Source organism: Cervus canadensis, chromosome 1, assembly GCF_019320065.1.
Source record: "Cervus canadensis isolate Bull #8, Minnesota chromosome 1, ASM1932006v1, whole genome shotgun sequence".
Lineage (NCBI taxonomy): Eukaryota > Metazoa > Chordata > Mammalia > Artiodactyla > Cervidae > Cervus > Cervus canadensis.
The window spans coordinates 71,492,515-71,514,945 of record NC_057386.1 but is presented as its reverse complement, the minus strand read 5'-3'; the positions used below and the strand labels follow the sequence as shown (position 1 = coordinate 71,514,945).

Sequence of the window (22,431 nt, the reverse complement as noted above, 5' to 3'; positions counted from 1 at the left end):
TTTATTATTTCATATCCTTCTTTTGTAAAGGGTCTATAATTATAGTTTTGATTTCCTTTATGGTCTAAGACTTATTTGGAATAATTTCCTTCCTGAATTTCCAAAGGATTGCTTTTTTCATCTTTGTTTGACCACTTATTATTAAATTGGGATGTATTATACTATTTGTAGAGAATGTGACCTTTTCAATTTCAGATTTTTTAAAAATTTACTGATTTTTTTGTGGCTTAATATATTATCATACATATATCATATATAAATATAATATATACATCATATATAAATATCATATATATATCATATATCATAATATGATAATATATTAAGCCACAAAAAATCAGTAAATTATATATATATATTTGTATTTATATTATATATATTATATTATCATATGAAAATATATTAATATATAATATATATTAATATATGAAAATATATTAATATATAATATATATTTATTATATATTATATATGATATATATGATAATATATTAAGCCACAAAAAACTCAGTAAAATTTTTATATATATATTTATATTATATATAATATAATATATTATATGTTATATATATTTATATATGTGTGTGTTTATTTAACATATATATATTTATTTTATATATACATATTTAACATATATTTTATAGATCCTTGTCAAAAAGAAGTAATGATACATTGGGTCTAACATTCAGGATAAACATAACATAGATTAGATAGATAGATAGATACACAGATACTAATTTTTAAAATTATACTCATCTAAGGTGATTTTTTTCCTACTTGATTTGTATAGTCATTGTAATTCAAACGACAGGTAGAAAATATGAATCTTCTTAGGGGTAATATGTTCAAGCCTATACCCTTCTAAATTTGAAGACATTTTCCTTTACATTAGGGGTGTCCCTGGTAGCTCAGCTGGTAAAGAATCCGCCTGCAATGCATGAGACCATGGTTGGATTCCTGGGTTGGGAAGATCTGCTGGAGAAGTGATAGGCTACCCACTCCAGTATTCTTGGGCTTCACTGGTGGCTCAGCTGGTTAAGAATCCGCCTGCAGTGTGGGAGACCTGAGTTTGATTCCCAGGTTGGGAAGGTCCCCTGGAGAAGAGAAAGGCTACATACTCCAGTATTCTGGCCTGGAGAAATCTGTTGGACTGAGCGACTTTCACTTTCCTTTACATTACTTTAGAAAACTTAATTTTTTCACTAACTGGAAAGAGTAAAGCACATGATTATTGTCTGTTAAGTTTTTATTCCCTGAACCTCTTTCAAACTAAATGTATACCAACTATACCACAGTTGAATACATATCAACCATGGTCTTTATGTATCTTGTCTCTTCAATAAATAACATGATGACTATGTTTTCCTTCATGCCTTGGACGGTCACTGTGTCCATTTTTTCCTAGTAACCATATGTTTAGGAGAGAAAATGAGCAAGAATGGTATCTCTAACTGGTATTTGACTTTGGAAAGTCCCTCCCTCTCTCTTTACTTCTTCTTTAATCATTATATTGATAAAATATAGGAATAAAATAGGAATTTAATAGGAATGAAATGACTTCTCATAGAAAATTTGAAAATAGTATCTGCAATATTAAAAAGCAGAAAGAAATGGTATGCAACTCCATCACTCCAAGGCAACAACTATTAACTAGTCGTCCTTGTTTCCTTCTATTTTTTTTTTTTTTGAGAATTGTTTTTACACAATTGAGATCAATTTTGTGTCCTGACTTTTCTAGTATTTCTTTATTATTTTTTATATCATGGGCATTTTCCATTATTTAAAAGTTCTCCATCAAACTCATGTTTAAATGCTTCAATAACATTCCACTATTTACTAAACATTTGTTTAATGATAGAGTATCATTTTTAATATCTTTGTATTATAAATAACATGTTGATAAAATTTCTTCTTTTTTTTCCCTCCAATAATACAGTGGACCCTGAAATTTCAGGTGCATCAGAAGCACCTGCAGAGCCCCTTGTCCAGAGTTTCTGAGTCAGTAAGTCCAGAGCAGGCCAAAGAATTTCCATTTCTAATAACTTCAGGTCATGCTGATGGTGCCAGAACCACAGCTTGAGAGTCACTGGGATCACTGTAACGAATAGAATGTGCAAGGATTTGCTTCGATAAATTTCTGAGAAGCAATGCTTCTTCCTTCCACAGTAGGTTGTATCTTTGACATTGCAGGGAAAAAATTGTAATGCTTATTCTTATTAGAAAAGGAAGCAGTCATATCTATTTAAAGGTTCTCTAAAGTCTTTTAGTCACTGGCTTTTACTAACCCATTTGCATTTGCTGTGGAATCTTACTGGAACATGCATTCATTTGACCCTGGAGCTCCATCACTGTACAGCTGGTCTCTTTCTTTATTATTTTTTTTTGGTAGGTCACCTGCTGTCATTTAATTCATTTCCTTTGGTGTTTTCCTTCCTGGGGGAAGTCTCTGACATCTGTCCCACATACTTCTCTATGAATACAAAGGCTCATCTTTTATCTTTGTATTTTTAACTTTTATGAGTCAATTACTCTTAACCTTTTTATAGTTGTGTTTTTTTCATGACATATGTTTTAAAAAGACACTCTAGACTATAATTCTTTATGGCCGCTTTTTAAAAAAGAAATCTTATTTTTTAACACCTTTAATTACATTCTGTTGACATTTATATTTAGGTCTGAGCCTAATGTCAAATACTAGGAGCACATGGCTTCTCACTTCATTGGCTCCATCATGTGGTGAATATGTGTATCACACTGGAAAAATCTGCTGTGTATAGTGAGTCGGGGTGTCATATTATCACATCCTTATGATGAACTTAGAGAGGTCATCATAAGCTGGGGGATCTACAGTAATCCCGTTACTTTAGTAAATAGACAGCAAAATGAGACCTAATAAACATCAACCATTAAGCATGTGGACACGAGTCAAGGACATGAACTCAAACCCTGGCTCAAACCACTTATAATAAGTGTGGGTACCAGGTTAATCTCCTTGAGCCTCCGTTTTCTGCACAGCATGGGGGTACCGGTAGCATCTATCTCGCAGGGATGTGAGAGGAGCAGTTAGCATTATGATAATAGTTCACCGTGGTCATTAAATAGTTGAATAATGTTAGCTATCACTGTGTGCTGTGCTTAGTCGCTCAGTCGTGTCCGACTCTTTGCAACCCGGTGGACTGTAGCCCGCCAGGCTCCTCTGTCCATGGGGATTCTCCAGGAAAGAATACTGGAGTGGGTTGCCATGCCCTCCTCCAGGGAATCTTCCCAACCCAGGGATTGAACCCAGGTCTCCCGCATTGCAGGCGGATTCTTTACCATCTGAGCCACCAGGGACGCCCATTAGCTATCATTAGCTGTTAACAAACCCTCACGTTTGGTTTTCCCTTTACATTCCAACTTAATAGGAAGAGTATCAGGAAAGAATAATTCCCCTCACTTTTTAGAAAATTATACCACAATGGTGTATTGTTAGAATGATCAGAAGTAGCTTGAAAGGGACTTCCCTGGTGGTCCAGTGGCTAAGACTTAGTTCTTCTAATGCGGGGAGCCTGGGTTTGATCCCTGGTCAGGAAACTAGATCCCACACGCCACAACTAAGATCCTGCATGCTGCAACAAAGACGGAAGATCCTGTATGCAGCGACTGAGACCCAGTGCAGCCCAATAAATGAATAAAGAGAAGCTGATTGTGAATAATTATATTATATTTAAAAGTAGCATGAAGTTAAAAACTGCAAAAGGTAGATACTAAAAAAATATTTAAAATGAATTTTTTTTTTTTTTTTTAGAAAAGAGGAAGGAAACTACTGGGAAAAAAGGTCTTTTTAACTCTACTTACAAAGTGAAGTTTGAAAAGCATCTGGCTAAATTAACTATAATTCACAGTCAAAAGAAATAATTATGAAGGGAGCAACATAACATCATTTTCAAGGGTGGGAAAAAAACTTTCAAATATTAAAAACGATTTATAGCCCCAAATCCTTTCAAAGGTCTATTAAATAGAAATGTTTACTTTTATAAATCCTTGAAAAAAATACACTTAGGACAAATCTAGGTGTTGGAAATTTTTCTATTAAAAATGAATTTTAATTATTTGATTAGAAAAACAGGATGAAAAAGTTACTTAAGATCAGTGAAAATAAAGCATGTGAGGTATTCCCTACCCCCCATAAAACCATACATCATGACTGAGTGGAATCGGGGTTCTTGCCAGAACCAGTCTTACATGCAGTTTCCAACTGTGGTTTCCTCAGATAGTTAGCATCATTCAATAAGTTTTTGTTACACCATTATGCAAATGTACTTTGTGTTCATTATCTTTCTACTTATTAAATTCATCAAAAGCCGTCCAGTACCAGATTTTTTGTTTTGTCAGCTACACAGTCTTGTTCCCACATTCTTCATCAGCATTTTCAGACTGTGAGGGAAAGAAAACAAGAAATGAGAACGATTTCATGAATTTTAAACATGCTGTAACTCTGTTTCAGTGCAATATTCCAGGGTATAACAGCCGTCTGCCACTGCTCCCAGCATACCCAGTCTCAGGGCGGTGCCGAGCTGGTTGGAATGGGGATTAACATGTCCATAGTCAATTCTTATGTCATTCAACTGGTTGTGCAGAGCAGAAAAATGTCTTCTGTGTCAACCTGAACTTCTGTGGCAAGCAGTCTAGAAAATCTATGCCTTTGATTATTGAAATTTGGGGATTTTCAGAAATCCCTCTATTACTGACTGCTATTTTAATTTCATTGTGGCCAGAGAGCAAATTTTGCATGAGTTGAATCCATATAAATGAGTTGAGATGCCTGAAGCATGGTCTGTCTTGGTATATGTTCTGTGTGCACGAATATGGTATATATCTCCATTTACCTAGATCTTCTTTCATTTCAGCAATGCTTTGTAGTTTCAGAGTAGAGTTCTCACCTTTCATTGAATTTATTCCTAGGCATTTATAATACTATTATAAATGGTACATTTAAATTTTTAATTTTCTAATTGCTGCTTGTTATTATATAGAAATATTGATTTTTCATATACTGATCTTTTACCCTGTGAGCTCACTAATTTCAGTGATTAATTCTAGTAGATTCCAAAGATAATCTACATGGGCAATTTGTTAATTTAAAGACAATTACTTAATTTAATCTATTAATCAAAAGGCAATTAATAGTTTAAGAATTAGACTTTCTATGTAGACCACTGTGAAGAGGCAGTTTTACTACTCTTTTCTAATCTTTATACCTTCTATTATTTTAGTTATTTTTCATCTATTGTACCATCTAGACCTCTGATACACAGCCAAATAGAAGTGGTAAGAGCAGACAGTCTCACCACCTTCCTCAGAATTGACTAATTGACCACTAAACATGATAGCAGCTGTTGGTCTTACAGTACCTATACATGTCTTCATAACATAAACTCAGTTCTAATTTCTAGTTTTGTGATTGTTTTTGTAATTAATTGGAAATATATCAAATTGTTTTTTTCTGGATTCACTGAGACATCACAGAATTATTTCTCTTCTATTAATGTTGTTAAATTACATTGTTTGATTAAATGTCAGGCCAACCTTGCATTCTTGGAAAAACTCCAGTTGACCATTGTATCCTTTTCTATATTGCTGTGTCCAATTTACTAGTATTTCGAATAGGATTTTTGCCCTTATGTTTATAGATGTGATGGTGGTCTGTGATTATTTTCTTCTAATGTTCACTTAGATATTTCTATGAGGGTTATCCAGTTATTATAACATTTATTGGTAATATTTTCTCCTCTCTTTTCTCAGAGAGTTTATGCAAGATTGACATTATGTGCTCTTTAAATGTTGAGAGAGTTTACCAGTAAAGTCACCTGGGTCTGGAGTTTTCTTTGTAAAATGGTTTTTGGTCATGAATTCAGACTCTGTAGTAAATGTACAACTACTCTGATCTTCTATTTCTTCTTGGTTTTGGTAGATTTTGTTTTCCCAGGAATTTGTTCATTTATTCTAAGTTATCAAATCTTATTGATCTAAATTTGTTTATAATATTCTCCTCTTAAGATGTGAATTAGAATTTTTTGACCTCAGTACTACCGATGGAAACAGTGACAGACTTTATTTTCTTGGGTTTCAGCATCACTGCAGATGGTGACTGCAGCCATGAAATTAAAAGACGCTTGCTTTTTGGAAGAAAAGCTATGACAACACAAGACAGCATATTAAAAAGCAGAGATATCACTGCCAACAAAGATCCATATAGAAGGCTGTGGTTTTTCCAGTAGTCACATACAGACATGAGAGTCAGGCCATAAAGAAGGTTGAGTGCTGAAGAACTGATGCCTTTGAACTGTGGTGTTGGAAAAGACTCTTGAGAGTCTCTTAGATGCAAGGAGATCAAACCAGTCAATTCTAAAGGAAATCAACCTTGAATATTCATTAGAAGGACTGATGCCGAAGCTCCAATACTTTGGCCAGCTGATGAGAACAGCCAACTCATTGGAAAAGACCCTGATGCTGGGAAAGATTGAGGACAGGAGAAGGGAGCGACAGAGAATGAGATGGTTGGATGCCATCACCAACTCAATGGACATGAGTTGGAGCAAACTTGGAAAGATAGTGACAGACAGGGAAGGTGGCGTGCTGTTGTCCATGGGGTCACAGAGTCAGACACGACTGAGCCACTGAACAGCTATTGATATTTGGGGCAAGAAAACTCTAGTGGGAGACTGTTCTATATGTTGCAGAATGTTTAGTAGTATCCCGACTACTCCCCAAGGGATGCTGATAGTGTGAAAATCAAAAATGTCTCTAGACACTGCCAAATGTTCCTTGGGGACCGACAGCTCTGGTTGAGAATCAGTGTTTTAATGTCTATAGGATCTTTAGTGATCTTTCACTCCATGTACTGGCAATTTGTCTCTTTATTTTTTAATTTTGTTAGGAGCTTTGTATTGTGTACTAAACAAAGCAGGCTCTGCCCTAGATTTGGCCCATGGATCATTTTGCTGACCTTGACTTAGAACATTAACTCTTTTGCAATGGTGGTGATTGATGGTTTAGTCGCAAAGTCATCTGACTCTTTGTGGCCCCATGGACTGTGGCCCACCAGGCTCCTCTGTCCATAGGAATTTTCCAAGCAAGAATACTGAAGCAGGTTGCCATTTCCTTCTCCAGGGGATATAATTTTTCCCTCTAAGAATACTTTATCTGTCTCATAAATTTCAAAATGCTATGTTGATGGATATTAGCCAATTAATGGCTATGGAGAGTACTGTTTATCTACATAGATAACATATGGGCATTATTATTCCAACAAAACTGCTTACAAATGGATTTTGGGTTCTATGAGAGACAAGCAAGGAACAATATTAATATAACAATATAATACAATTTAATCACATAAATATACTCCCACAACTAGTTGATATAAATTCCTATAATTTGGCAATATTGTTTTTGCTCTTCTAGCTAAGAAAAGCCAGTCTGCAACATCAAAGAATGTTTACCAGGATGAGAAAACAATGATTTTACAGCACCTTATCGAGTATTGATTTGCTGCCACCTGCTGGGAGGCAGATATGGGTTTCCAGCATCCTTAAAAGGTGAGAATGATGACCTTAGAAGTTGTAAAACTTTGCTTATGCCATAAAATGAAATATATGTACTTTTAGGCTTGGAAGAAGTCACTAACTCTAGGATAAATTAACTACATGTAAGGAAAATACGATGTGTATAAAAATGAAAGTATTATTTTCCATTTAAATAGAAGAAACGGAGAAATTACATGGCATTTACCATGAAATGATATACAATAGTTCCTTAAAACAGTGAGCTCCTCAGGTACTAATTGTGGATTTGTGTAAAGGTAATTAATCACTTGACTGGGGCTTATGGAGAAGCTTAAGATCTGAAGAACCACTGCTAAATGAAGATTATACAAAATAAAACTAAGTCTAATGATAACATTGATTGTAATAGGCAGCAGAATAATAGCCCCTCAAAGCCATCCATGCCCTAATTCACAGCGCCTAGAGGGTGAAGCCTTGAGCCCAGGGAGCAGAACCAAGAGCCACAAAGGATGATTCCTGGGCCTTGAAACTTAATGGAGACTGCCAGATTGGATTTTGTAATTGTCTGGGCTTCTGACTCCTTCCTTCCATTTTCTCCCTTTTTGAAAGGTAATGGTTATCACTGCTCTCCTGGAACTCCTCTATGGTATTCTGAGAGCAGAGGGCTTGTTCTCTAGTTTCACAGGTCTACAATGGAAAGGGATTTTTGCCCCAGCGTGGATTATACTCACTTATACCTTAGATGTAGGTGATGTTTGGGATTTTTGAGATTTAGATGAGATGCTGTAATGGGTTGAAAATCTGAGGGACTTTATGAGGGGGAGAATCGATCTTGCATATGAATGGACATGAGTCTTTAGGAGCCAGAGGGTGGACTGGGACAAGCAGAACAGACTCTCCCAGAGATGTCCGTACTCCAATCACCAGAATCTGGGAATAAATTACCTTATGAGGAAAAGTGACTTTGCAGAACCCTGAAATGGAAAGATGATCTGGGTGGGCTTAATTTGATCACCCAATTCTTTAAAGTTCTTTGACCAGTGAAATCTTTGACCAATGTTACTAGCTTTGAAGATGGAAGAAAGAGGCCAAAGCCAGGGGATGTTAGAGGCCTCTAGCATCAGGGAAGGTCAAAGCAGCAGCTTCTCCCTAGAGCCTCCAGAAAGGAAGCAGTCAGCTGATGCCTTGATCTCACGCCCAGAGACACCTGTATTGGACTTTAGACCTGCAGAATGTTAAGATAATATATTTGTGTTCTTTTAAAGCACCAAGTTTATGGTAATTATCTTACAACAGCAATAGAAAATGAATCCAGTAACAACAGCTAACATGCTACGCTCTTTCATTACAGCACTACATCCATCTAACTCTCTTAAGAAAGGAAGCTAAAGCTCATCCGAAATTATATTACGAAATCTGGCCTTGGTTACCTCTCTGATGTCATCTCCTACTACTCTCCCTCTTGCTTCTATTATCCATTCACTCTAGTCTCCTTACTATTCTTCAACTATGCCGAGTAAGCCATTCCCTATTTTTAGTATGTGCTTTCCTTAGATATCCACAACTCACCCCTCACCTTCTCAGCGAGGTCTTCTTTTTCACCCTATATAGATCCACACTTACCTGGCACTCTCTAGTCCCTAATTAATTATTTTATAACACATAGCAATTACAATCATTTTCTTTTGTATTGGAATGTTTATTCTGTGTTTTTTTTCTTGCTCCCTAAATATAAACTCTATGTGAGCAGGGGCTTTATCTATATTGATGACAGTTGTATCTTCAGAACCTAATATAGTGCCTGGTACATAGTAGTCACTCAGTAAATATTTGTAGGCATAGAGGAACATTTTTAAAACTATTGACAGATTACAAGAATTCATTTATGCTAAAATTCTAATGTAGAATACACAGCATAAAGTGGGGCAGATAATACACATGAACATTGCTTTGGTTGGCAATTAATGGACCTCAGGGTACAGATGCAATATCATGCCTTGAAGAATGAGATCATTTCTCAAATGACTTCCTATATATAGTTCTTAAATATGGTACACCTATCTCAAGGTCAGATTATAAGAGAACTAGTATATAAATGAGGGCTCCCTGGTAGCTCAGCTGGTCAAGAATCCACCTGCAAGGCAGGAGACCCCGGTTCAATTCCTGGGTTGAGAAGATACCCTGGAGAAGGGATAGGCTACCCACTCCAGTATTCTTGTGCTTCCCTGGTAGCTCAGAAGGTCCACCTGCAATGCAGGAGATGTGGGTTCAATCCCGGGGATGGGAAGATTCCCAGGGGGAGGGAGGGCATGGCAACCCACTCCAGTATTCTTGGCTGGAGAATCTCCATAGACAGAGGAGCCTGCAAGCTACAGTCCATGGGGTCGCAAAGAGTCAGACACAACTGAGCAACTAAGCATAGCATAGCATATAAATGAATTTTTCATTTTCTTATAAATAAGCAGAACCTATGCATTTTTAAAAGGTAAGTGCTAGCTACATTTTTTCCCAACATTTTAAGTGTTAAAAAAAATTTCAAACCTATAGAAAATTTGAAAGAAAGAACCACAATAATTAACATAATGCCGTATTTTCTCCCTGGGCTTCCCTGGTGGCTCAGATGGTAAACAATCTGCCTGCAATTCGGGAGACAGGAATTTGATCCCTGGGACCGGAAGGTCCCCTGGGGAAGTAATGGCTACCCACTCCAGTATTCTTGCCTGGAGAATTCCATGGACAGAGGAGCTTGGCAGGCTAGTGACTAAAAAAATCCATACTCCTATCCAAATCACAGTTGCCCACTAATGCAGACAAGTACTTCTGTCTTGCTTGTCTTTCATGATACTGACATTATGGAAAAGTCCAAACAAATCACATTCTGAATTAAACTGTTTCTTCACAGATTCAAGCTGTGTTTCTAAATGTTAGAACATCAGAACAGATTCTAAATGTTCTGACAAGAATGCTACACCACTGTACTTCCAATAATTTGTGTTTTACTCAGTATTGATGCTAGAGTTTTTTTTCCATGAAGTAATTATTAACGTTTTGCGAAGTACTAATGTTCCATGGAATATGCTTCAGGGAAAACTTAGATAAGGGGAAAAAAAAGTGAAATGCACTAAAATATTTTAGAGTTTGAAGTGAAAAAGCAGGTAAGGATTAAAAATCATTTTAAAATTACAAACTTCATTTCCTTACGGTATGCAAACTGAGCTTTCATAAAGTTTTCCAAAACCCACCACAAAACACTGTCCTAATGCTCAGCTCCTGGCTTAAAGAAAGAAGCTTCTCCCAAATTCTATCGTTATTTTATTCAGTGTGTTCAGGAGCTAAGATCTAAAACCAGATCTGACTGCTTACGTGTTCTTTCCATCAGCCTCTCTGCCTTAGCCTTCAGTTTTAGTTTCTGTAATTGACTTTTCTTGGATCTACAATTACTCTGGGATAAAAGTGGCTGTCTTTTAGTCTAAATAAGAATAATAAAAATGGTAAGGAAGACTTAACTCATTTTTTATTGTTCCATATTCAGTAAGACTCAACATCAAGTAACAGAGGAAGGTCTAATCCCTCCCATGGACATGCAATTATGCAAATCATATGTGGGGCCTGGGGTCTCGGCTCCAGACGCTAATTATAATATTATAATTAGGAACCTATTTACAACTATTTTTATTCACTGTAATTTGATCCCTGCTATTGCCTAATGATTGTCTTTACTACATTACAGCAAACATATGGGAGATACCAGTATTTCCTAAAAGTCCTAGAACTCAAGCTCAGGTTTTACTACTCTTCCTCCTGAAAGTGAAAAGTGAAAGTCATTCAGTTGAGTCCGACTCTTTGGGACCCCATGGACTATACAGCCCATGGAATTCTCCAGGCCAGAATACTGGAGTGGGTAGCCTTTCCTTTCTCCAGGGGATCTTCCCAACCTAGGGATCAAACCCAGGTCTTCTGCAATGCTGGCGGATTCTTTACCAGCTGAGCCACAAGGGAAGCTCAGTGGTACAGACCCACCTGGCAACGGCAGAAACCAGAGGGAGAAACCAGACCAGAAGGCAGAAACCAGGAGGAGTTCAAACTCTGGGCAACAAAGATCCCCTGGAGAAGGGAATGGCAGCCCACTCCAGTATTCTTGCCTGGGAAATCCCATGGACAGAGGAGGCTGACAGACTACGATCCATGGGTCCCAGAGTCCACCACGATTTAGCTACTAAACAATAACAACAACAAAGGATCTAACAGGTTTCCAAAAAACTTAGTTACTATTCTGACTCGCAGTGAGGTCGCAAATATTAAGCATGTTCATTTTCACCCCCATTTTAGGCGAGAGCCTTCCCTCTTTGGGTGACTTTCCAGCAGCGGTGAGCGTGTGTCCTTGGTTTTGGCACAAATTAGGAAATAGTAATCCGTAATTAAAAGACGCTTACTCCTTGGAAGGAAAGTTATGACCAACCTAGATAGCATATTAAAAAGCAGAGACATTACTTTGGCAACATCTGGTCAAGGCTATGGTTTTTCCAGTGGTCATGTATGGATGTGAGAGTTGGACTGTGAAGAAAGCTGAGCGCCGAAAAATTGATGCTTTTGAACTGTGGTGTTGGAGAAGACTCTTGAGAGTCCCTTGGACTGCAAGGAGATCCAACCTGTCCATCCTGAAGGAGATCAGTCCTGGGTGTTCATTGGAAGGACTGATGCTGAAGCTGAAACTCCAATACTTTGGCCACCTGATGCAAAGAGTTGACTCATTGGAAAAGACCCTGATGCTGGGAGGGATTGGGGGCAGGAGGAGAAGGGGACGACAGAGGATGAGATGGCTGGATGGCATCACGGACTCGATGGGCATGAGTTTGAGTAAACTCCAGGGGTTTGTGATGGACAGGGAGGCCTGGCGTGCTGCGATTCATGGGGTCGCAAAGAGTCGGACACGACTGAGCTGAACTGAATCAGTACAAATGGGTAACTTGTAAGAGAAAAAACTGAGAGCCCTTCAGCTGTTACAAACCACGCCATGCTTTAAAAACTCGAGTTCTATTTCAACTAAACACTGAGCATTTACTCCTACAGGTTGGAAATTGTTTGCCGAGTTTTAGTTCCCTTAATTTCACCAGATTATCAAACGACCCATATCTCGCCCTCCACCCATATACTTATTTTTTAATTAGAGGATAATTGCTTTACAATATTGTCTTAGCCTCTGCCATACATCAATATGAATCAGCCATAGGTGTGTATATATACATATATATATATGAATACATATATAAATGGGGGAACATATGTACACCCATATATTTTTAAGCTTCCAGGAAGCCTTAGGAAAAGATCTGTGGCTGGGACCGCCGCTGGCTGCACGGATCCGGACCGGATTAGACCTCCATCTCCCCGGCTTCGCGAAGCGCCGAGGCCGGGAGAGGAAGGACTTTACTTTCCGCCTTTGTAGCCGACGGAGAAGGCAATGGCACCCCACTCCAGTACTCTTGTCTGGAAAATCCCATGGGTGGAGGAGCCTGGTAGGCTGCAGTCCATGGGGTCGCTAAGAGTCCGACACGACAGAGCGACTTCACTTTCATTTTTCACTTTCATGCATTGGAGATGGAAATGGCAACCCACTCCGGTATTCTTGCCTGGAGAATCCCAGGGACGGGGGAGCCTGGTGGGCTGCCGTCTGTGGGGTCGCACAGAGTCGGACACGACTGAAGTGACAGCAGTAGCAGTTTGGAGCCGATGTGAACATACAGGAGGGCAAAAGCTATCCGTAAAGACCGTCAACCGCCCTTCTCTGCTGCACTTCTCAGACAGATGTCCGACGCCCCATGGGGAGCCCCGCGGACTTCCCCACCGTCGACAACGCCGCCAGGCCTTCAGGCTCCCTGGACCAGCGTCACACACCGGAATCCCGCGGCCACGCCCGCCGGGACCCAGGTCACGCCCCTCGCCACCGCCCGGCCCTGGGTCGCTCCCCGGGGCGCGACACCCGGCAGTGGGCGCTGCGCCTGCGCGCGGGAGAGCGCGGGGCGGGGCGAAGCGGCCCGCCGGAAGGGGCGGGGCAGGAGGGCCCTGCACTTTTACGGCCGCGGGCGGGTGAGTACGGGGCGGGGGCTGCGCGCCGCGTCCGGGTTGGGGCCAGGCTCGTGCCTCAGGCCGCCGGGGGCTCTCTGCGTCTGGGGCGCCCCCTGGAGAATTCGGGGAGGGGAAAGGGAGAGGAGACTGGGATTGAGTCCGATGATGATAGGGGTGCGGGAAACGTGTGAACGAGCAAGCGTCGGCAAAATGGGTTCACAGGGAAGGTTGGTTGGTTTTCTCCTGAAAAAGGAGATTCTCGGTGAACAGCGTGTTAAATCTTTCATTATTTTGGACAAGCTTGTGATTTTACCGTTGTGCCGCGGTAAGACAGTTTTTATAAAGTGACTCCTACTTCGCCGCTGGCAAATGGTTAACCAGACGGTGGCCTCTAAAAAGGCACTGTAGTTCAGTGTAGCAACTACCCAAGAGGGAGGTTAAAACTCGTCTTTAACGGAATAAAAATCTGTAAATAAAAATAGGGCTTAGATAGGAAGTCACAGCATCGAGGTTCGGTGAAATACCGTGCTGGGCGTGGGCTAGATCTCTTCCAGCAGACAGACTGTATTCAAGTAATTTGTGTTTATCACTATGAAAGATAAATACAAATTGTTATTATGAAAGACAGCCTAAGCCAAAAGGGCATGAAAATTTTTAATTACCTTGAGAGTTGTGCCCTAACATACTTTGGAAAACAAACACTACTATAGCTTTTCCAAATTGGTAGAAAATCAAGAGTTTCCCAAAAGCCTGTGTACACTTCTGCTTGTTTGGGGGTCTATAATGTCCAGAATATATTCTTTTGTATAGTGAAAACCTCACATCGTTTTGTGTTCAAGGTAATGAAAGCCAGGACAGTTCAGTTCCTTTAAGGGCTGTATTCTATTAAGAGAGCCAAAAAACAACACATAAAAAGTTGCATAAGAAATGTAAGTTATGGTTTAAGATATTTGAAGACGTCTAAAAACCTATATTTGGCATGGAAAGAGCTGGTGAGTACTGGAAACATTTGCTCCTCCGCTGATTGTTGCCATGTGGGAATGTGGGTCCCTCATGCACAGATCTGACTTTCCCCATCTCAGGCCAAAAATCTCTATCTTTGTAATATTTCTTGATTTTTATTGTTATTGGCAACCAATTCGCTATGCACTCACATACCCTCTATGGGCCAGGAACAGCCAGTTTGTGACATCTGCAGATTATCACCTGAGTACTCAGAAATAATTGGAATTAAAAGAGAAAAAAGTTCCTGGAAACTGTCAGGAAGGGATTTAAGAAAACAGTGGGATTTAAGCTGGGTGAGGAGAGGCCTCATGGAGGAGAAGAATGTAACCAGTGAAGACTTCCCTGTTGGTCTAGTGGCTAGGACTCTGGATTCCCAATGTAGGGGTCCCTTGGATTCAATACCTTGGTGGGGGAACTAAGATCTCACAACTAAAGATTCTGCATGCTGCAGAATCAATGTGAAGCAGCTAAGTAAATAAATATTTCAAGAAAGAAAGAAAAGAGAATGTAACCAGTGAGTAAAATCTCAGTTGGGAAAGTGAATAGGAGGTTTGGAAGATCATAAGTAAACTCTTCTTAGTAGAAGTCTGAGAAGGCCAGTACAGTAAATGGAGGAAAACTAGTTTGGGAGACCCTTCAATACCAGACTAGACTTTATCCTCAGGCACTGGGTTCTCAAATTTGAGCTTACATCATAATCACCTGGCAGGTTTGTGAGAGAGTGGCAGGCATGGCCCCCACCTCCAGAGTTCTTGCTTCAGAAGTTCTGGGGTGGGGCTTGAGAATTTCACTCTTATCCATTCTTAGTTGCTGGAGTTGCTGTTGGTTTGGGGACCACACTGAGAACTACTGTCCTAGCATGGGGAAGCTATTGGAGGAATTTGAGGTGGATTAGTAAGGAGATCCCATTCATAGTTCACTATAAGTCTTGCTGTGTCATCCAAGATGGAGGATTGGGGAAGGGAGGAAAGAGAGAGAAGAAAAGACGATTCCTTACAGTTGGTTAACACCTGTTGGTGCCAGGCCCTCTCATGCACACAATTTCATTTCATAGTCTGGCTCTGATGTGTAAGTCTTAATATTTTCATATGGAGAGTAGTAGAGATTGCCCAGGTCCTATAGCTAGTCTCAGAGCCCCTTAAAAATAGTTCAGATTTAAACTAGGGTAATAGCAGTGGAAATGAATCAAAACATTGGCTGGTGATAGAATTTAGAAAAATCGAAACTTCTCCAGAAGACTGAAACCTTAAAGTAGAAGTTGGGAAATCAGTCCCAACTGGAAAAGTGATAAAAGGTAAAGTGGACAGAGAACTTTTAGAATATTCCCTGCATGAGTTCAGTGCATGTTCTGTATGACTCTTCTATAACAATGACCTAGTTAAAAGTTGCTTATTTAAAAAGCCATTCTGTTCTACCCAGATTTTCTGAAAATTATTTGAAAAGGAGAAAGTAAAGCCTCCAATGGGGGTGGTGATGGTGGTTTAGTCGCTAAGTCATGTCCAACTTGCAATCCCATGACCTGAGCCCTCCAGGCTCCTCTGTCCATGGAATTCTTAAAGCAAAAATACTGGAATGGGTTGCCATTTCTTTCTCCAGGGGATCTTCCCAACCCAGGGATCGAACCTGGCTCTCCTGCCAGGTGGGAGATGGTAAACAGATTGATGGCATCTGATAGCCTAGCTTCACATTAAAAGTAATTAGCATGGAGAAATGGAAACACATGGTGTAACACCACTTTGCCTATATGAACTGTTGTGCCGCAGACACTGACCTAATGTATTGATTTTGGAAATCCTCTCTGCTTTTTCTTGCCAGAGTAGTTATTGAAATTAAGAATATTCATTGGATCAATTTCAAGACAAATAATCCAAGTCAGACTGGCTGCTGCTGAACAAATTTTTAATGAAGGAAAACATCCATATATTGAAATCAGACTTTAAAAAGGAAGTCCTAAAAATATATTTATACAGTGAAATCTAGAAAAATGTAAGTTTTCAAACATCAATCAACTGAGTAATCAACATAATGGAGTTATACATACAAAATTATAGCATACATTCATTTATTCTGTGACTGATAAACTATATTGTGGATCCCAATGATAACTCAGTCTAGGAAGACTGACATTTTTTTAAAAATGGTCACAAAATGATGTGATCAGCATTGTAATGCTGATTTCAAGAGTTAGAAATGGTGACTGAAGGAGTGTAGAAAGGAGGCCACAGAAATGTTTTTAGAGGAGACCCTTTTAAGTTAATCTTGAAGGCTGAGGAGGAATTGGTGAGGTGATTAAGGCATTCCAGTTAGAATGGACATCAAGGACAGTGGCCACGATGTATAAAAGACTGAATTTTTCTGGGACCTTCTTGAAGATCAGGATAGTTATAGCAATATGATAAGAGTGGAGGAGGGGGATGAATTCAGTTGGAGAGGTGGATAAGAGCACTCATAAAGAATATGAAACTTATTTAATGACTGTCCGGGCTGGATTGTAAACTTCATGTTAGGAGCCATGTTGGATCCGTATACCAGTGTATGCTAAGGCCTTAAGAGGGCACCTAGCATATGGTGGACTCTCAATAAATAGTTGCTCAATGAATGAGTGGCTAAATCACAGGGGAAAAAAAATTTAACAGGTAATACACAAGGAACTTTTAAAGTATTTTAAGCATTTTAAAGTATTTTAAGTGGAGTAATATAGTCATTTTTACATTTTATGAGGATAAGTGGTAGTATGGAAGATGAATTAATAATGGCCATAGTTAGCAGTCATTCTAATGGGTGTGGGGTGGTATCTCATTGAAGTTTTAAATTGCATTGTCTTTATGATTGATGATGGTGAATATCTTTTCATGCGCTTATTGATCATTTGTGTATCTTCTTGGAGAACTGTCTGTTCAAGCCCTTGGCACATTTTTGATTTGGGTTGTTTCTGTTGTTGAGTTTCAGAAGTTCTTTATATATTCTGGATATTAATCTCATGTCATTTGCAAGTATTTTCTCCCATCCTGTGGGTTGCTTTCTACTCTGTTGACATTGTCTTTTGATGCACAAATTTTTAAAATTTCCATCAAGACAAGTTTGTTAAAAATACTGGCCATAGCAATGGATATAATAGGTTGTGCCCATTGGTAGATTACAATCTTCATTTTAAGAAAAATTTGAAAAGTATTAGCATATAGCACATGGAATAGGAATTAAAAGTGATTTGTGAAGCTTGTTTCAAGTATATGTCTGTGTATTGACTGGCGTAAGTGTGTTTCTTTCTATGAACTTCTATTAGAGTTTGAAAGCCATTATAATAGAGAAATATGGGCATGATGGTAAGAGAATGGGATGGATGTAAAAGATATTTAGAGGAAAACAAGTGTGAAACCACACACCTTAAAATTCTGCTGTCCATGTGCTGTCCTCTTGGAGGCGAGGGGATGTACTTACCCAACCTCTTTCAGTATTTTTGCCTACTTGGTGCTTTCATTATATATTAATAAGTAGACTTTCTGGTTTATTAGGAATAGTGGTGCTTTGAGGTATCTTACTGAGTGTTGTAAGTGCTAGAAAATTTATTTTATTTTCCTGGTGCTCAGTGTAAAATTGTAGGATGAAACCATACTCTTAGGAATTGTGAAAATTCATTCCAACAGTTTGATTATTGGCCAGGGTCTTTGATTTCTTTCCATAAGAAAGCAGGAAAAGGTGCCTAGATACATGAGCAGGTGAGAAGCCCTTCTCCCTGTTTTTGCTTAGTTGCTAAGTCGTGTCAGACTGTTCTGCAGCCCCATGGACTATAGCCCACCAGGCTTCTCTGTCCATGGGATTTCCCAGGCAAGAACACTGGCGTGGGTTGCCATTCCCTCTTCAGTGGATCTTCCCAGACCAGGATTGAACCCAGGTCTCCTGCATTGGCAGACAGATTCTTTACCCCTGAGCCCCCTGGGCCTGAATGATTTTGCCACTCTAGTAGACTTAGTCTATTCTGCCTATGACATGTACATACAGGCAGAAAGGTCTTCATAGAAGGCTGAGTCATATTGGTGCTGTTTAAAAATGTGAGCAAGAGCCTTTGTTGTGATTTATTTATGTATTATTATTTTTTTATTGCACTTCATCTTCATTGCTGTGTGCGGGCTTTTTAGTTGCAGTGAGCACGGGCTACTCTTCATTGTGCCCAGGCTTCTCATTGCGATGGCTTCTCTTGTTGCAGAGCACAGGTTCTATGGCTTGCAGGCTTTGGTAGTAATGGCACACGGGTTTTATTTGCTCCAAGGCATGTGGAATCTTTCGGGCTAGGGATTGTTGAACCCATGTCCCTTGTATTGGCAGGCAGATTCTTAACCACTGGAGCAATACAGAGGGGAATCCTCTATATTGGCTTTTAAAAAGTTTATGGACTTTAAAATCCGGTTGGTTTTGTGAACTTAATGGGTTTAAGTATATTATGCATTTAGTTATCAAGTGGAATTATTCTGTGTAGAACAAGAAAACATTAAAAATTTTAGAAATTTGGTCTATTCTTTCACCTAATACATTATTAGGATCTCCTACTGATAAGGTTTGCCCAGAAAATGTAAATTAAGTTTTCCTTTTGGCCTAAGCCAAAGAGAGAGAAAGAAAGAAACAACACGGAGATAAACAGCCTGTGCCATAACCAGATAGGATTATTTGGTGTTCCCTTAATGCGACATGACACCACTCCTCTTTTTATACGAGAATCTAGAGTGGATACTCTATAGATCTGGCTCAGTGAAATCTGTAGTTTCTCCAGATTCTGCCCCTAGTTGTGAGGCGTTGGTCAGTCAGCCTTGTCTTACCAGCCTCACCTGTGAAATGGACTCTCGTCTGCTGTTCTGAGGCTTAGCTGAGGGAATGCATGCTCGATAGCTCACACATCATCAACATTCAGTAAAAGGTAGCAGCTGCTGCTACTCTGCCTTTCAGAAGGTCCAGAGGGTTTGGAAGCACCAAGAAAATTAGCCCTCGGGGAGAGATTTAAAAGTATAAAATTCTGGAATTATATACACGTGGATAGCTTTCTAGTTTTGGCAAAGAATGAACGACCTAAAATGTTATCCTCTTCCTTCTTCTTTTCATTTAAAGACCTTTTCAGATTTCTGTTGGCATGAAAGGACAGGGAACTTTACAATCCCAAATTGTGATAAATCCTACAATATAAGCCATAAGCTTGTCAGGTAGCTGGCATGGATTTTCTGAGAAAAACTACAGATAAATTGTTGTAAGAAATCACTATTCTAAATGTTAGAGCAAAAATCTATATTCTATTGATATTTATTGTTGTCGTTCAGTCACAAGTTGTGTCCGACTCTTTGCCACCCCATGAACATCAGATCAGGCTTTCCTGTCCTTCACTGTCCTTCCCTGTCTCCTGGAGTTTGCTCAAACTCATGTCCACTGAGTCAGTGATGCCATCCAACCTTGTCATCCTCTGTTGCCCCCTTCTCCTCCTGCCTTCAATCTTTCCCGGCATCAGAGTCAGAGTGAGTCAACTCTTGGCATCAGGTGGCCAAGAATTGGAGCTTCAGCTTCAGCACCAGTCCTTCCAATGAATATTCAGGGGTGATTTCCTTTAGAATTGACTGGTTTGATCTCCTTGCTGTCCAAGAGACTCACAAGAGCCCTTTCCAGCATCACAATTCAAAATCATTAATTCTTCGGTGCTCAGCCCCCTTAATGGTCCAACTCTCACATCCATACATGGCTGCTGGAAAAACCATAGCTTTGATTAGACGGACCTTTGTTGGCAAAGTGATGTCTCTACTTTTTAATACTCTGTCTAGGTTTGTCTAGCTTTTCTTCCGAGGAGCAAGTCACCATACGCAGTGATTTTGGAGCCCAAGAAAATTAAATCTGCCACTGTTCGCATTGTTTCCCCATCTAATTACCAGAAAGTGATGGGACTGGATTCCATGATCTTAGTTTTTTGAATGTTGAGTTTTAAGCCAGCTTTTTCACTCTCCTCTCTCACCTTTATCAAGAGGCTCTTTAGTTCCTCTTCACTTTCTGCCATTAAAGTGTTAAATGCATTTCTAAGGTTGTTTATACTTCTCCCAACAATCTTGATTCCAGTTTTGATTCATCCAGCCCAGCATTTAGCATGATGTACTCTGCATAGAGGGGGCTTCCCTTATAGCTCAGTTGGTAAAGAATCTGCCTGAAGTGCAGGAGACCCGGGTTCCATTCCTGGGTTGGGAAGATCCCCTGGAGAAGGAAATGGCAACCCATTCCGGTATTCTTGCCTGGAGAGTCCCCTGGATAGAGGAGCCTGACAGGCTACAGTCCCTGGGGTCGTAAGAGTCAGACATGACCTAGCGACTAAACCACCACCACCACTCTGCATAGAAGTTAAATAAGCAGGGTGACAATATACAGCCTTGACATACTCCTTTCCCAATTTGGAACCAATCTGTTGTTCCATGTCTGGTTCTAACTGTTGCTTCTTAACCTGCATACAGGTTTCTCAGGAGGCAGATCAGGCGGTCTGTTATTCCCATCTCTTTTAAGAATTTCCCACAGTTTGTTGTGATCCTAACAGTCAAAGGCTTTAGCTTACTCAATGAAGCAGAAGGAGACGTTTTTCTGGAATTCCCTTGCTTTTTCTATGATCACTCGATGTTGGCGCAAGATAAAACCTGTACCTCATCCTTGCGTGTTCTCTTTCTCTCCCATCCATGTCCCATGTGTTACCAGGTCCTCCAGAATTCATCCAGAATCTAACTGCAGCCTACCTGGTCGAGGTCACTGTTACCTCATCTGCATTTTTGCAGTAGTTTCTTAGCGGCTCTTCTCCTTTCTGTTCTTGCATCTGTATCAGATCCCGTTGATCTGAAGGGAAGTCAGATTGGGTTCTCCTCTGTCCCTTGACTTCCCCTCTCAGGCAAAGTTGAATTCCTTCCAGTCATCTTTACGACCCCCTCTTTGGCCTTCTCCCTTACACTTTCTTGCTCATTCACCTCTGGCCAACTGACCTTGTTATTCATAGCCTGTTGTCTATTTCCCTTACTTGGATGTTAGCTTCATGGGGGCAAGAACTACTGTTCTGTCAGATCACTGTTGCATTCCTGGTGCTAAACTACTGCATGACATATAGCAGATGATCAGGTACTTGTTGAATGAGTGCTTTATGATCTTGTTTCTCTCTCTTTCTCTTTATATTACTTTGCTCTTTTTGAAGAGCATAGCTCTGCTGGGCAAGAGATTATCATGGTAAGAATTAACTAAAGAATTAATTTAAAAGATTAAAAAATTAAGTTAATTAAATATTTTAAATGCAGCTTGTTCTTTGGCTCCTCCTAATGCTACCCCATCACTGTACACTGAAAATGCTTCTTACCACTTTGGGAGGCACAGAGTTACTAATATCTATTTTCCAAAGGAGCTCCTTTATTCTCAAACAATTTATGGAGAAAAAAATGCCACAGAGAGTCAAAAACCTGGGTTTGAGTCCACTGGCTATAACTGTAGTCAGCTATCTCACTCCTGATTTCTCTTGTTAAATGAGAATAACTATCCAATTGTCTTCATGGAATTGTCTGGGAGAATAAAGTGAAATAAAGTATTCGAAAATGGTTCATACACTCTTGAGTGACAGGCAAGTGGGAAATGAAATAAGATCAGATTAGCATTCTTTAGAATAATTGCAGTGTGTCAGACTCCGCAGCAAGCTTTGAGGCTCCTAACACGGAAGTTCAGTTCAGTTCAGTTGCTCAGTCGTGTCCAACTCTTTGCGACCCCGTGGAATGCAACACACCAGGCCTCCCTATCCATCACCAACTCCCAGAGCTTACTCAAACTCATG

General features: G+C 39.7%; 1 protein-coding gene across 6 annotated transcripts in view; it reads left to right on the top strand.

Annotated features, from left to right (window-relative positions):
* The window catches only part of MMAA (metabolism of cobalamin associated A), a 54,320-nt gene that overhangs the window by 14,964 nt on the left and 16,925 nt on the right, over positions 1–22,431 (top strand). The window contains exons 1-3 of one of the 6 annotated variants that reach the window (XM_043485210.1): positions 13,821–13,840; positions 14,453–14,605; positions 16,439–16,604. Coding sequence is in view for 1 of the 6 variants with exons in the window: in XM_043485229.1 (XP_043341164.1) it covers positions 13,367–13,634 (268 nt within the window). In the remaining 5 variants the exon portion in view is untranslated. Of the gene's footprint in view, positions 1–7,446; positions 7,581–13,165; positions 13,635–13,799; positions 14,606–16,438; positions 16,605–22,431 lie in introns of those variants that run through there. The other 5 variants (XM_043485183.1, XM_043485200.1, XM_043485229.1 and 2 more) reach the window with 5 other exon arrangements.